General features: G+C 48.4%; 1 protein-coding gene across 1 annotated transcript in view; it reads left to right on the forward strand.

The window, feature by feature from the left end:
• The first annotated feature begins 522 nt into the window (after positions 1–522).
• Positions 523–16,156, forward strand: part of LOC126248090 (succinyl-CoA:3-ketoacid coenzyme A transferase 1, mitochondrial) — a 111,829-nt gene continuing 96,195 nt past the window's right edge. The window contains exon 1 of the mRNA XM_049948756.1: positions 523–708. Within this exon, the coding sequence (XP_049804713.1) occupies positions 607–708 (102 nt within the window). The 5' untranslated portion in view covers positions 523–606. The remainder of the gene's footprint in view (positions 709–16,156) is intronic.

Genomic DNA, 16,156 nt, shown 5'->3' on the forward strand with positions numbered 1-16,156 from the left:
ATTTGGACATGAGCTTCTCGAGAGAAGTATATAAAGCTCCGCCAGTTAAAGGTCAAATTCAGCTCAAGGGTAATGAAGGAAACCAGTATCTATGATGTTTGTGCATATATCAGCGATAAACAGGGGATTCAGACCACTTTACCTGCTTTGTCCTCCACACTCAGAAATGTGTAGAATTAGTCAGAGAAGATAATGAGAACTGGAACACTTTTCTCATGAAAAGTTAGTTGTTATTTGGGATGAATATAGGCAACTACGCTTTTAGTTGTAGGGTATATTTTCGAAACCTTTTTTGTAAAGTACACTGTAGGTCCTAAAATTGCATAACTGTCGCAGGTATTTCGACAAAACATGAAAATTGTGGGAACTTACACGACTTTAAAAATTTCAGTGACAAAGAATTTCAAATTTCGCGCGAAATGAATCAAACAGTTTCTTGTCCTCAAGGTGAATTTAAGCTTTCGCTGTCTGCCACCAGGATGTGCTATGAACTTCAGGCGCGAGGACAGCCGAGTGCAACCGATCGGCTCACCCGATTGGCATGAAGATTTGCTGTCTATAGACGCAGCTGTGTTTGCAGCGTAGTGTGGGTCGGTAGTGCTGTATATGAATGTTTTGACTTCGGAAATGTTGTTTGTTACAAAATCTGTGGTGGAATTTGTTGTTACTTCCGCCCGAAAGAAGTTACTCATTTGCTGCACGACAAAGGTAATGTATTCACACGATTTTCCAGTTTAGTGTCGGTAAATAATGTTATTGGCATTCGTACATAAATACCAGTGAACATACCTCAACTCAAGGAAACTATAACGCCGGTTTAATTGAATATTGCTTAGTTTTACATTGCTGTGAAATTATTTGGGTGTATCGAAAACTGTCCCTTTATTTTGCAAGTAATACTAGGTACTGCTGAACAGGTTGTAGTGGTTATGTAACAATTGTTGTTGCTTACCACATTGGTGGTGGGATTCTAGTTTTTTCTTTTTTTAAAATCCGTGTATGTTTATAAATAGCTGTTTTTATATGTAAAAGAAGAAAGCTAAAATTCATATAGTGTTTTTTCACAACCATACTGAAGCTGAGACGCTTGAAAATATGTGCGCGTAATTAATAATGTGTGTGTGTGTTTTATCTATATATATTTCTAACTGCATTTTCAGTTTTGTTCGTTTAGAAGCAGGCCTGTCTTGTTAAGGACAAATTACAGCAGATGATTATATGTATTTATCAGATGTAGAAATTGTTTTTCGAGACCACAGTCGGTCTGAACGGATTTTTACACTCGGGCCTTGTATTTCCGTTGGGAACTCATATGCATTATGTAGATAAATATAACCACAACAATATTGTAAATTGAAATCAGGCGTACAGATCAACAACAAATAACTACAATACAATTTCAGGAACATAAGGTATCTACATAAATAAGTTTTCGATTTATACATATTTTTTATTCATTAGTTGCTACTTTAGGAATTATACTGCCCCACCTGGTAACAGCAATTGTTACTTTAGACAGTAAATATGGAATCAAATAACAGAGCCTCTTGCTCTATTATTTTCGACCGCGCCAACTGTTTTTCGCAACAAACCAGCCTTTATCTGAACAGTATTGAGAAATAAGGTACCATGGAATAAGTCATACGAAAATGAACATAACAACGAACGTTATCACAACAACCATAGTAAAATGAATGGTGTTGTGTAGTAACTCACCACAGCTTAGGAAGTGATATATGTAGCATGAACTTTAGACGCCATCGTCGTGGTGTACTCCCACGACCATAGCCTCGTCAGTTCATGTTACTTGCAGTATGCAGACTGTAATAAAATAATCAGTGAATTGGAAAAAATTGGTACCTTAAATTTAATCTTCAATATATTATCTCTTCCTCACCATGTATATGATGGCTTTGTCATTAAGTCTATTCCTTACCTATAGCATTGTTTCAGTTGTTGGAAGTGCCTTCTGAGCATTATCACATTCTATATTTTATGACTCAGGATAGTATTGCAGTTGTTACAGCAATGGACTTACAGTTCTGACAAGTGATGTTAGAATCCCATGATTAGTAAACAGTATGATACTGTGGCCTCAGCCCAGTGTCATCAACACAACGGAGAGACGAGCATCAACAAATGACCTGTGGACACTGTCACTAACAACCCCGAAGTTTAATCAAAACAAAGACTAACAAAGTAATTGTATCACCATGGGAATAGATTTTTAATGGCTTTTTTCGTTATCATCACATTGCATTATGTTAAAGACCTGAAAATATCATACCATGCAGGAAGAAGAAGAGGTTTCTCACGTGCGACATAATTATTGTCTTTCCTTCATTATTTTGCCTAACATTTATCCCACCTAGTTCAGGCAAATTTTATTATTTTAACTTATTGGCTGGATGCCTTCCTGGTACCACAGTCGTCAAGGGAACCTAAGGGAGGGAAGTTATGTACACTGTCTCTATATAACACAATCATTGTTCTTTGAATTATTGTGTTTTAACTGTTTTGAGATGGAATTTGACGAACAGTCCAGGTATCAGTCCATTGTCTGTTCAAAACTAGACTATGGGTGTTTCCTTTATGCATCTGCACATCCGCTCCTCTTCTGGTGTCTCAATACTATCCACCATCATGGCATCCGTTTGGAAACTAGCGCATTTTACAGTATTCCGGTTGAGAGTCTGTATGTCAAAGCTGCCACTGTCATACCGCCATGACTTTCTGCTTGGCAGATACGCGTGCCGTTTGTCTGCCATGCTTGGCCACCCATCCTACACCTCCGCCTTCGATGACTCCTTTGACCACCAGTCTAGGATGTGTCCCTCTTCTGTGTTACCTCCTGGAGCTAGTTTTCGCCTCTTTCTCCGGCACTGTAACTTCACACTATGTGCCACTTTCCCGATCGGTGTTTATCTTTCACCACCTTGGCTTTGTGCGGCAGCCCGTGTTCACCTTGGCCTTCATTCACTTCCTAAATACACTACTCCAACATGGAACTTCACGATAGTACTTTTGTGTATACTGATGTCTCTCAGACTGACCTTGGTGTCAGGTATGCCTTTGCCATTGACACCACTGTTTTTCAGTATCGGCTTCTGGACTGCTGCTCAGTATTTACAGCAGAGTTCTTCTTCTTGTATCAGGCCATGCAGTACATCCGGTGGCACAGGCTTTTCAGTTGCATCATCTACTCCGACACTCTGTGTCCTTAGGAGCCTCAGTGTGCCGTGCACGTCCAACCCTTAGTGCAACGGGTCCAGGGGAGCTATCACTTGATCATTTTTGATGAAGCCACTGTGATGTTTATGTGGGTTCCTGGTCACGTCGGTCTGATGGAAAACGAGGCTCCTGACGCTGCTCTCAAGGCTGCAGTCCTCGTACCTCAGCCCACTAGTTCTTATGTTCCCTCAAATGATCTCTGTGTTGCCATGTCAGCAGCTGGTGTTGCTTTGGCATCACTGCTGGTCCTCCCTTCATGGGTACAAGCTCCAGGTTATTAAGCCTCTCCCAGTGGCTTGAATGATCCTACCACTTTGTGCTCATTGCGCCGAACCTTTGACAGTCCACCATTTCCTGATGGAATGCCCTTTTTTAACCACTCACATTCTCATTTGTGTTTGCCATCTGCATTATCAGCTGTATCAGCTAATGATGCATGCGCTGTTGACTGCTTTTTACTTTTTATCCATTTTGAGAATGTGGCGAAGGCCATTTAATTTTTAGTCCAGGGCCTCCATTTCTCTATGGCGTATTTTATAGACCTTTCTCCACATCTCTGTTTTTATCTGTCTTCTCATCTGTCAGTTCGGATTAATGTGTAGTCATTTTTAACTCCTCTCTTTGTCTTCATGTTCTACAGTTCTGACAGCGGCCATTATGATCCTAGTTGTTTTTGCATCCTAAAACAAACAAGCACTGTTTTAGATTAACACGAGAAGAAAATTTGATATGTGTGTGAATTTACATGGAGTATATCAAAGGGCACGTTACTCTGTTAGCAATTAGTCCCCATCTGGTGACGCGACATTTGTTGCAACGGGCTATTCCACCTAATGTGCATCACTTCTCATACAGCTTTTGCGATCTACTACAGCTCTCAACGGACCAGCCTTCTTGAACGATGTCTTCAAGGATGTCTCGATCGCCTCCACTCTTGGAGCATCGAAACCGGCTTCCGTTTTTCTCCCAGTAAGACCGTTTGTGTTAATTTTTGGCAACGTAAGGAGTTTCTTCCACCCTCCTTACATCTAGGACCTGTCAACCTTCGTTTTCAGATGTCGCTAAATTCGTGGGTCTTATGTTTGACAGAAAACTGTGCTGGTCCTCCCACGTTTCCTATCTTTCGGCTCGCTGTTTGCAATCCCTCAACACCCTCCGTGTCCTGAATGGTACCTCCTGGGGAGCGGACTGAGTGGTCCTTCTCCGCCTCTATCGCGCCTTAGTGCGCTCGAAATTGGACTATGGAAGCATAGTCTACTCCTCTGCTTGGCCGTCTATTCTTCGGCGTCTCGACTCTATCCACCACCGTGGATTACGTTTAGTGTCTGGAGCTCTTTACACCAGCCCTGTGGAAAGCCTTTATGCTGAGACTGCTGAACCTCCGCTGTCCAATCGGCAAGCAGTCCTTCTGAGTCGTTATGCTAGCCATCTGTCTTCCATGCCTGCTAATCCGGCCCATGACATTTTTTTCGACGCCTCGTTGGATGTAGGGTATGCAGGCCACCCTTCCTCCCTACTACCACCGGGAGTCCACTTCAGTCAACTGCTCCATTCTCTTTCCTTCCGCTTTCCTAAAACCTTCTTGACAACTTGGGGTACAGCACCGCCTTGGCTCCATCCCCGGATCTGCCTGCTCTGTGACCTTTGTCGATTTCCCAAGGATGGTACCCTTTCACTTGTCTATCGTCGGGCATTTGCTGCTCTATGTGCACAAATGACGGAAGCCACATTTATTTACACCGATGGCTCGAAAACATCGTTAGGTGTAGGGAGTGCCTATATTGTTGGCGACACCCCAAATCACTTTTGGCTTCCCGACCAGTGTTCGGTTTATACTGTGGAGCTTTACGCTGTTCTCCAGGCTGTCCACTACATCCGCCGCCATCAGCGGATACAGTACGTTATCTGCTCGGATTCTCTCAGCTCTCTCCTCAGTCTCCAAGCTCTTTACCCTGTGCACCCTCTGGTCCACCGGATTCAGGACTGTCTGCGCTTGCTCCACCTGGGGTCGTCTCAGTGGTGTTCCTCTGGCTCCCGGGATATGTTGGTATCTGTGGAAATGAGGCAGCTGATATAGCAGCCAAGGCTGCCGTCTCTCTTCTTCGGCCAGATATTCAATCGATTCCCTTCGCCGATCTATGGAGCGTTTTATGTTGTCGTGTTGGTTTTTTATGGCACGCACATTGGTCGATGCTTCCCCATAATAAATTGCAGGACGTGAAAGCTCTTCCTTGTGCTCGGATCTCTTCCTCCCGAATGCGTCGTCGGGAGGAGGTAATTTTAACTAGACTCCGGATAGGGCACTGTCTTTTTAGCCATCGACATCTTTTAAGCGGCGATCCTCCCCCACTCTGTCCCCACTGCTCTCAGCTGTGGACGGTAAGACACCTTTTAATTGAGTGCCCCTATTTTACTCCGTTACGTGCCCGTCTACAGCTGTCGCCTGATATATCGCCGATTTTAGCAGATGACATACGCTCGGCCGATCGCGTTCTCGAGTTTATTAGTGCCAGTGAAATGACGTCAGTCATTTGAAGCTTTTTTTGGGAACAACCAACCCCTTTCTGTAGTGGATTTTTAAGCCTTCCTTCTGCTTTTAGTTCTCCAATTTTATGACTTTCGTTCCCATTGCTGCTGGGTTCCATTTTCGGTTTTTTACTGTTTCCTAAGTCACGGACCGGGCGCTAATGACCGTAGCAGTTTTGCGCCCTAAAACCAAACCAAAACAAACAAACAAACAAACTCTGGTCCACCAGATTCCGGACTGCCTCCACTTGCTCCACTGGGGGGATGTCTTGGTGGCATTGTTGTGGCGTAACAAGCTAGTCACGCCACACTGAGGAGGAAGCCGAAAGGCACGCGTACACACACGCCGACTGGCGTCAAGTCTGGAACAGGATAAGTTATGACTGCTATAAAGAAAATACGTAGCTTTGGAATATACTTAACTTTTATAGCTTCCTTTGGTACATCTCTCTTGACTATACAAATGAGACTCGTAAGATACATGAACTGTTACAATTGGCGCCTTGCTAAGTCGTAGCCATTAACTTAGCTGAAGGCTATTCTAACTGTCTCTTGGCAAATGAGAGCAAAGGCTTCGTCAGTATAGTCGCTAGCAACGTCGTCGTACAACTGGGGCGAGTTCTCGTACGTCTCTCGAGACCTGCCGTGTGGTGGCGCTCGGTCTGCGATCACACAGTGGCGACACGCGGGTCCGACATGTACTAATGGACCGCGGCCGATTTAAGCTACCACCTAGCAAGTGTGGTGTCTGTCAGTGACACCACAGGCATTCCTCTGGATCCCAGGCCACGTTTGTATCCGCGAAAATGAGTCAGCCAATATAGTGGCCAAGGCTGCAGTCTCTCTTCCTTGGCCCGCTGTTCGCATGGTTCCCTTAGCCGATCTACAGTGTTTTATGTCATCATGTTCCTCTTATGGCACGCACATTGGTCTACACTTCCCAATAATAAATTACGGGACGTAAAACCCCTTCCATTTGCTTGGACCTCTTCCTTCTGACCTCGTCGTCGGGAGGAGGTAATTATAACTAGACTCTGGATAGGGCACACTGTCTTTTTAGCCATTGGCATCTTTTAAGTGGCGATCCTCCTCCACTTTGTCCCCACTGCTCTCAACCGTGGATGGTGAGACACCTTTTGCTTCAGTGCCCCTATTTTAATTCGCTATGCGCCCGTTTACAGCTGTTGCCTGATTTATCTTCTCTTTTAGCAGATGACATGTGCTCAGCCAATGATGTCCTAGAGTTTATAAGTGTCAGTGAGATGACATCGGTCATTTGACACTCTTTTTTGGGGAAAACAACCCCCGCCTTCAATGGTAGTTTTTATGATTTCCTCCTATTTTTAGTTTCCCTCCTTCGTGAGTTTCGCTCCCATTGCTGCTGATTTCCCTTTCGGTTTTTTACCCTTCGCTAAGCCACAGAATGGGCACTTATGACTGTAGCAGTTTTGCGCCCTAAAACCATAAAAAAAATATATATATATATATTGGACCATGGGGGGAGGGTATACAGAAAACAATTTTGGAATCTAGTGGATGCAATGGTGTGAAACAATTTGCGTCCATGACGTGCAAAAGGCTTCTTTAAAAGCTGACCAGTGAAAACGATTGTACTTCTATTTCTGCATTTGTAATGTTCAAGTGCAGATGTTTTGTAGAAGACCTACTGTAATTGCTGTGAGTGAGTTAAAACGCCATGTACCATATGATGCAGACTACATTTGGCAAATAGAGATAGATACACCTTGATCCAGAATCAAACCCTTGACCCAAAACGTGATCCACTGCACCAACTGCATGTTGCTGTGCCCATATGCTGGCAGAGTTAGTTACCATACATGTGATCAGTGTTGCCAGATTACCAATGTTAGATGTCCATTTACTACTGGAAATATGTGTAGGACAAAATTTTATGAGAGACATTTTTGTATTGCTAGTACATGAGGAATCAAGCTGCAAAGTCAAAGTGTGCGAATTTTTCTTCTCCCAGGACAGATGATGTCTGCCTACACTACAATACTACATCAGCATATGCTGTTGAGCACCAGTTACAGAGATCCGTTCAGAATCCACAACACTGGGACCAGAAACATGGCTTCAAATTCTCTCAATTAAAAATATGAGTTACGCATTTCTGTAGGCTCATAATAGCCCATGCTCACACTGAGTGCTACCTACATAGTAAGTTACTAGAAATGCCTAAATAATACTACTTTGTGGGTCTTCTTCTAGACAGTAAACTAACGTAGTTTCCACATGTATACCAAACTAAAATAAACTTTATGATGCTCAATGTAGTGCAGTTCCTGTGTAGCACCAAATGGAGAGCAGATTGCACTATTCTCGCATAATTTTACAAGTCAGTAGTTCTGTCGTGCCTGTACTACGGGGGTACGTTGAATACAGATCTGCCACTCTGTTGGTATTACGCTTACTCAGCTGTGTCAACTGCAGTGGTGTGAGGCTAAAGACTGAGCTTATTGTTTGAGCCCCATCAACAGTCTTCTAGCAGAGGCTAAGAATCTGGTGACAACAATTACTTGCAAATTGTGCTGTATCAATTCTCTGTACACCCTATTATCCAGTTGTTTTCACCACTCTCAGTATAGGCTGTTTACAAATCAGCCCAGAGCAGGCAAACTGCCTTGGGCATGACTGTAAGCTCTGAGAAACGATCTCCAAATTCCTCTGCTGGTATTTGCAATATTATCTCTTCCTGCTGCACATTCATGGCAGCCTGTGGTACGTCTAGACCTGCTCCACAGGCCAAAGGAGAACACACATCCAACAACATTCCCTGTCCCCCCTGCGGGTCTGGGGTAAGAATAGGCCCGAGGTAATCCTGCCTGTCGTAAGAGGCGACTAAAAGGAGTTTCAACCGTTTCGGCCTTCCATGTGATGGTCCCCCTTGGGGTTTGACCTCCATTTTTCAAAATTCTACAGAAGTACGAGCCTTTTGGGGAAGGACACCTTACGTGGTGTACCACTGGTCCTAAGTGCACTAAGACCTTGGCACTCAGCATTGCACCGGCGTTGTAACCATACCCACTATTCCTCAAATTGGGCCTAAACGCCTGATGGGTTGTCCAAGTTACGCCCATAGTGCATCTCCATCTGCACCAGCGATCATGATGGACTTTCCATGGCACCAGAAATCCAGCACGGTAGCCAGCCCGTTGTGGTGGGGTCGTCATGTACCCTCTAGGTTGTAGCCCCCTGACAACACAGGGATCGTACTGCCGATACCTGAGCTGCACCCTCCCCACGTCGGCCAAGGAGTAGATGCCCGTCTCCTTGGGGCATCAGGACTCCTGGCAATGGTCATCCTGCCAGGTGGCCCTTGCTGCGGCTGGGTGGCGCCCGTGGGGAGAGCCCCTGGTCGGAGTGGGTGGTATCGGGGCGGACGTTTCGCAGATGAAACGTCAACACGTATCAGGTCGCTCTGCGGCCGAGTCTTTCAAAAGAAAAGGTACCGTTTCTAGTTCTGGTTCTCCTGCCCTTTCCCCCTTGGCCACTCCATGGGAGGAGGGACAGGCCCGCCGGCTTGGGTCGAAGTACTTCCCCCGCTATTTGGTCTGTTCTCGAACCGATGGGGGGACATTCGCCACCTCCAAGCCCATGTTCTTTGTTCAGCACATTGAGGACATCTTCGGGGAAATCGAGGCTCTCGGCAAGATGCGTTCAGGGTCGGTTCTTATCAGGACCACCTCCGCCACACAGTCGGTGGCGCTCCAAGCGTGCGACCGCCTAGGGGACATCCCAGTATCCATTGTCCCACATCTGGCACTAAATAGAACGCAGGGGGTTATTTTTCATCGTGACCTCCTGCTACAATCTGATGAGGAGCTCAGGGCCAACCTGGAGCGCCGAGGCGTGCATTTCGTCCGGCGAGTCCAGCGCGGCCCCAAAGACCGTCGCATCGACACCGGGGCCTTTATCCTCGCCTTCAAGGGGGACGTTCTCCCGGAGAAGGTAAAGGTGATGTGCTACCGGTGCGACGTGCGACCTTACGTCCCGCCTCCTATGCGGTGTTTTAGGTGTTTGTGCTTTGGGCACATGTCGTCACGGTGTGAGGCTGAGCCCCTTTGTGGCGATTGTGGACGTCCTCTTCGTGAGGAACATACATGCACCCCACCACCTCGGTGCATTAATTGTCCTGGCGTCCACTCGCCTAGATCCTCAGACTGCCCCGCATATCAGAAGGAGAAGAAGATACAAGAAATCAAAACTTGGGATCGGCTCTCTTATTCTGAGGCCAGGAAGAAGTATGACCACCTCCATCCCGTGCCATTGACCACTTCGTTTGCCTCAGTTGTGTCCACTCCTTCCGCGGTATCCTCACCCCTATCCTGTTCCCCCTCCGCCTCCTCCGCCCATCAGGGGGCTCTGCCTCCGCCTCCCAAATCCCTCCCTTCCAAATCCTCCTCCCCTGTGGCCCCCACCCCTTCTGCCCCAGGGGCCACCCTTCCTCCTCCTCCTGCCCCCACGCCACCTGAGAAGCGATCCTCTTCTCAGGCGTCCATCGGGGAAACGTTCCGGACCCCAGCTTCCGAGGTCCGGCGTTCCAAAACGGACCCCGTGCGTGAGGACCTTCTTCGGGTCCAGCCCACCATCCCTGTGCCTCCTCGGCCTTCCAAGAAGGCCTCCAAGAAGTAGTCTCTATCCCCCTCTCCACCCCGGCGCATTTCGTCTGACGCTCCATCCGTGAGTCGCTGCTCCCGGCCGTCCTCAATTTCGCCGGGACGCTCTGCTGCCAGGCGCTCAGCTGGCCTTTCGTCGGCAAACGATGCTGCCCCTCCTACACAACCAGGGACAGCGGCCGCAGCTGGCGACGAGTCGATGTAACCGGATCCGCCTCCCGTCGGTTGTAGCGTTGTTCCCTCGCAACCTGGACCTCCGCGGCCGTCGAGGTGACCAGCTCTTTCCCCGTCTCGTTCTTCCAACTTTTTGACTAGCGATGGCGTTGTTTCATTGGAACATAAGAGGTATTCGATCTAATCGGGAGGAATTAAAACTGCTCCACCGCCTGCACTGTCCGCTCGTCCTTGGTCTCCAGGAAACCAAGTTGCGCCCGACTGACCGTATTGCCTTTACCCACTATACCTCGGAGCGGTATGACCTCACCCCTGTGGACGGTGTCCCAGCTCATGGTGGGGTCATGTTGCTCATTCGGGACGATGTCTATTACCATCTCATCCCATTGACCACTCCACTCCAAGCAATAGCTGTCCGCATTACTCTTTCTGCTTTTACTTTTTCAGTTTGTACCATCTACACTCCACCGTCATCTGCTGTTAGTCGGGCTGACATGATGCACCTGATCGTTCAGCTTCCCCTGCCGTTTTTATTGTTTGGCGACTTCAATGCCCATCATCCCCTTTGGGGCTCTCCTGCATCCTGTCAAAGAGGCTCACTCTTGGCGGATGTCTTCAACCATCTCAATCTTGTCTGCCTCAATACTGGCGCCCCGACTTTCCTCTCGGACTCTACTCATACCTACTCCCACTTGGACCTCTCGATCTGTTCTACCACTCTTGCCCGTCGGTTCGAGTGGTATGTCCTTTCTGACATCTATTCGAGCGACCACTTCCCCTGTGTCGTTCGTCTCCTGCACCACACCCCATCCCCACGTCCTTCGAGCTGGAACATACTGAAAGCTGACTGGGGACTTTACTCCTCCCTGGCGACCTTTCCGGACCACGATTTTCCCAGTTGTGACAGTCAGGTCGAATACCTCACGGCTGTTATCATCAATGCTGCCGAACGTTCCATTCCTCGTACTACTTCTTCTTCACGTCGCGTTTCCGTCCCCTGGTGGAACGAGGCTTGTAGGGACACTATCCGTGCTCGACGACATGCTTTACGCAACTTTCGCCGCCAACCTACGTTGGCGAATTGTACAAATTGTATTGAATACAAACGACTCCGAGCGCAATGCCGTAGAGTCATCAAAGAAAGCAAAAAAGCTTGTTGGGCCTCTTTCACCAGCTCCTTTAACAGTTTTACTCCCTCTTCTGTCGTTTGGGGTGGCCTGCGCCGGCTGTCGGGCATTAAGGCCCACTCCTCGGTACCTGGCCTGACCTCAGGTAATGAGGTCCTTGTTGATCCTGTGGCTGTCTCCAACGCCTTTGGCCGCTTTTTCGCGGAGGTTTCAAGCTCCGCCCATTATCATCCTGCCTTCCTTCCCAGGAAAGAGGCAGAAGAGGCTCGGCGACCTTCCTTCCACTCGCTGAATCTGGAAACTTATAATGCCCCCTTTACTATGCAGGAACTCGAACGTGCACTTGCACTGTCCCGGTCCTCTGCTCTGGGGCCAGATGCCATTCACGTTCAGATGCTGGCACACCTTTCTCCGGCGGGCAAAAGCTTCCTTCTTCGTACCTACAATCGCGTCTGGACTGAAGGTCAAGTCCCCATGCGTTGGCGTGACGCCGTTGTTGTTCCTATACCCAAACCTGGGAAGGATAGACACCTTCCTTCTAGTTACCGCCCCATTTCTCTTACAAGCTGTGTCTGTAAGGTGATGGAGCGCATGGTTAATGCTCGGTTAGTCTGGATTCTTGAATCTCGACGGCTACTTACTAATGTCCAATGCGGCTTTCGTCGCCGCCGCTCCGCTGTTGACCACCTTGTGACCTTGTCGACATTCATCATGAACAACTTTTTGCGAAGGCGCCAAACGGTAGCCGTGTTCTTCGACTTGGAGAAGGCTTATGATACCTGTTGGAGAGGAGGTATCCTCCGCACTATGCACAGGTCGGGCTTACGCGATCGCCTGCCCCTTTTTATTGATTCCTTTTTAACGGATCGAAAGTTTAGGGTACGTGTGGGTTCCGTATTGTCCGACGTCTTCCTCCAGGAGAACGGAGTGCCTCAGGGCTCCGTCTTGAGCGTAGCCCTTTTTGCCATCGCGATCAATCCAATTATGGATTGCATTCCACCTAATGTCTCAGGCTCTCTCTTTGTCGATGACTTCGCGATCTACTGCAGTGCCCAGAGAACATGCCTCCTGGAGCGCTGCCTTCAGCGTTGTCTAGACAGCCTCTACTCATGGAGCGTGGCAAATGGCTTCCGGTTCTCTGAAGAGAAGACGGTTTGTATCAACTTTTGGCGATATAAAGCGTTCCTTCCGCCATCCTTACATCTCGGTCCCATTGTTCTCCCATTCGTGGACACAACTAAGTTTCTAGGGCTCACGTTGGACAGGAAACTGTGTTGGTCTCCACATGTCTCTTATTTGGCGGCCCGTTGTACACGTTCCCTTAATGTCCTCAAGAGTTCTTAGCGGTTCATCTTGGGGAGCGGATCGCACTGTCCTGCTTCGCTTGTATCGGTCCATAGTCCGATCAAAGCTGGATTATGGGAGCTTCGTCTACTCGTCCGCTCGGCCATCCCTCTTACGCCGGCTCAACTCCATCCACCATCGGGGGATACGTCTTGCGACCGGAGCCTTCTACACTAGTCCTGTCGAGAGTCTTTATGCTGAAGCTGCCGAGTTACCATTGATCTACCGGCGCGACGTACTGCTGTGTCGGTATGCCTGCCGGCTGTTGTCAATGCCCGACGACCCCTCTTACAAGTCCTTCTTCGACGATTCTCTCGAGCGTCAGTACGGGTTGTATGTGTCTGCCCTGCTGCCCCTCGGAGTCCGCTTCCGTCGCCTGCTTCGACAATTGGATTTTGCCCTCCCTACCACCTTCAGAGAGGGTGAAAGCCCGACACCACCTTGGCTCCAGGCTCCGGTTCGTATTTATCTTGACCTCAGCTCACTCCCGAAGGAGGGTACTCCGGCTGCAGTGTATTGCTCACGGTTTGTCGAACTTCATGCTCGACTTGCCGGTCACACCTTTATTTACACCGATGGCTCCAAAACTGACGATGGTGTCGGCTGTGCCTTTGTCGTCGGGGCCGCCACCTTTAAATACCGGCTCCTCGACCAATGTTCCAGCTTTACGGCCGAGCTTTTTGCTCTCCATCAGGCCGTTCAGTATGCCCGCTGCCACCGCCATTCATCGTATGTACTCTGCTCTGACTCACTCAGTGCTCTTCAGAGCCTTGGAGCTCCCTATCCGGTCCATCCCTTGATTCAACGGATACAGCAGTCCCTCCATTCTTTCGCTGATAATGGTGGTTCTGTCAGCTTTCTGTGGGTTCCCAGACATGTAGGAGTGCCTGGGAATGAGGCTGCGGATGCTGCAGCCAAGGCTACAGTCCTCCTGCCTCGGCCAGCCTCCCATTGTGTCCCGTCATCTGACGTTCGTGGGGATGTATGTAAGAGACTTGTGTCGTTGTGGTGGGATGCTTGGTCATCCCTCCAAGGAAACAAGCTCCGGGCAGTAAAACCGCTCCCAACTGCTTGGACAACATCCTCCCGACCATCTCGGCGCGAGGAGGTCTTTCTGACCAGGTTGCGGATTGGGCATTGCCGGTTTAGCCACCGCTACCTGCTCTCCGGTGACCCAGCCCCGCAGTGCCCTTGTGGTCAGGCATTAACAGTGCGCCATGTTTTATTGTCGTGTCCCCGTTTTAGTCAATTTCGTGTTGTCCTGTCCCTGCCATCTACTTTACCGGATGTTTTAGCTGATGACGCTCGAGCAGCTGCTCGTATTCTGCGTTTTATAACTTTAACTGGCTTGTCCAAAGACATTTAACCTTTTTACTTATTTTATCTGCATATTTGTCAGGTCCTTCTGGTGTCCCCCCATCCCCTTGAGTTTTACCAGATTCCATGTGCTCTCACAACAGTGACTGGGCGCTAATGACCTCAGCAGTTGAGCGCCCTTAAACCCAAAAAAAAAAAAAAAAAAAAAAAAAAAAATTTCCCTGTGTTGTTGTTGTTCTGCAGCAAGGGGGCACATCTCTTTTGTGAGTATGTACTTGCACAGCACTATTTCCCTGTCTATGCTCAAAGTCTGTCCTCCTGCTGTTCTCATTTTTCTTGTCTGGCTTTCCACTGTCTGGTCTTCTTGGAGCTAATCGTGTTTGGATTTGCTTTATGATTTTGGACATCCTTTTCTTTCCTCTCTTCTGACACTTTATACAACTTTTAACACTCACTATATGACCCCCAATGTTGGGTTTGACCTACCATTCTTGTTCCAGACCCCTCTTTGTTTCAACCCACATCATACTGAATCCACCTCCCAGGAGGTCTGCAGCTCTTTGTGGGTACTTGTTTGGTGGGCATGGGTCCCCAAGCTAGTGCAGCATTTATTCTTTTCTGGACTGCTTTACCTTCCCCTTCCTTCTCGTTACCTGTCCTCCTTCCTTCTCCTTTGCTCCCTTCTGATTCCCTCTCTTGGTGTTCTTCTTTATGTCGACCCGGCTATCCTCATGACTTTTCTTCATCTTGCATTTTTGGTTGGTTTCTTTTCCTCCTCCTTTTTCGTTTTTCTTTTTTGGTCCCCCTCAGGGGTTTGACTTCCACCTCTACATTTGAAATCTGTGGTGTGAGCCAGGTGGGGAAGAATTCCCTCCCTAGCATCTTTGGCATGGGTTCCTCTCAACCCCTCCTCCTCCTCCTCCTCTCCCTTTTGCCTGTCCCCTCCCTCCCCACCATAGCCCTTTCACCTCCTTGCTATGTCACCAGCTTGGTAGCGCCAGTCTGTGTGGTGGGGCTGTTAGGTACCCATCTGACAGAGCGTGCCCCCCCCCCCTCACACCACAGGGATCACACCCCCAACACCACAGGGATCACACTGCTGGTACCTCCACAGTGAATGTCTTGTGCATGCCTAGGAGTGGTTGCCCATCCTTTCAGGGCATCTGAACTCCCTGCAGTGACCATCCTGCCAGGCGACTGTTGCTGGGTGTCACCCACAAGGCGAGCCCGTTAGGAGTGGGTGGTACCAGGGTGGACATTTGGCACATGAAATGTGTTAAACTCTCTGGCTGCTCTTATGTGGCCACTTCTATTCCTCGACATAGTTCTGCCTCAGTTTCTGTTTCTGCCTTCGTGGCCTTACCCTCCTTGGCTACCCCATGGGAGGAGAGCCAGACTGCTGGCTTGGGGCGAAACCCTTTCCACATTTCCTGGTCTGTACCAGGACCAACGAGGAAACTTTTGCTGCCACCAAACCCCTTTTCTTTGTGGAACATATTGAGGACAAGTTTGGTGAAGTTGAGCCGTTAAGCAAGATGAGACCTGGCTCTCTCCTTATAAAGACAACTTCTGCCAGCCAGCCAGCCTCCCTCTGTGCCTGCGATTGTTTAGGAGACATCCCCATGCCTATTGCTCCTCACAAGTTACTCAATATGACACAGGGTGTAATTTTTCATAGGGACCTTCTCCTCCAGTCCTACAATTAACCTAGGGCTAATCTGGAACGACGTGGCATCCATTTCATCCTGTGTGTCCAGATAGGCCCTAAGGACAATCGTGTGGACACTGGCACATTCA

This window comes from Schistocerca nitens, chromosome 3 (genome assembly GCF_023898315.1).
Source record: "Schistocerca nitens isolate TAMUIC-IGC-003100 chromosome 3, iqSchNite1.1, whole genome shotgun sequence".
In the NCBI taxonomy this organism is placed as follows: domain Eukaryota; kingdom Metazoa; phylum Arthropoda; class Insecta; order Orthoptera; family Acrididae; genus Schistocerca; species Schistocerca nitens.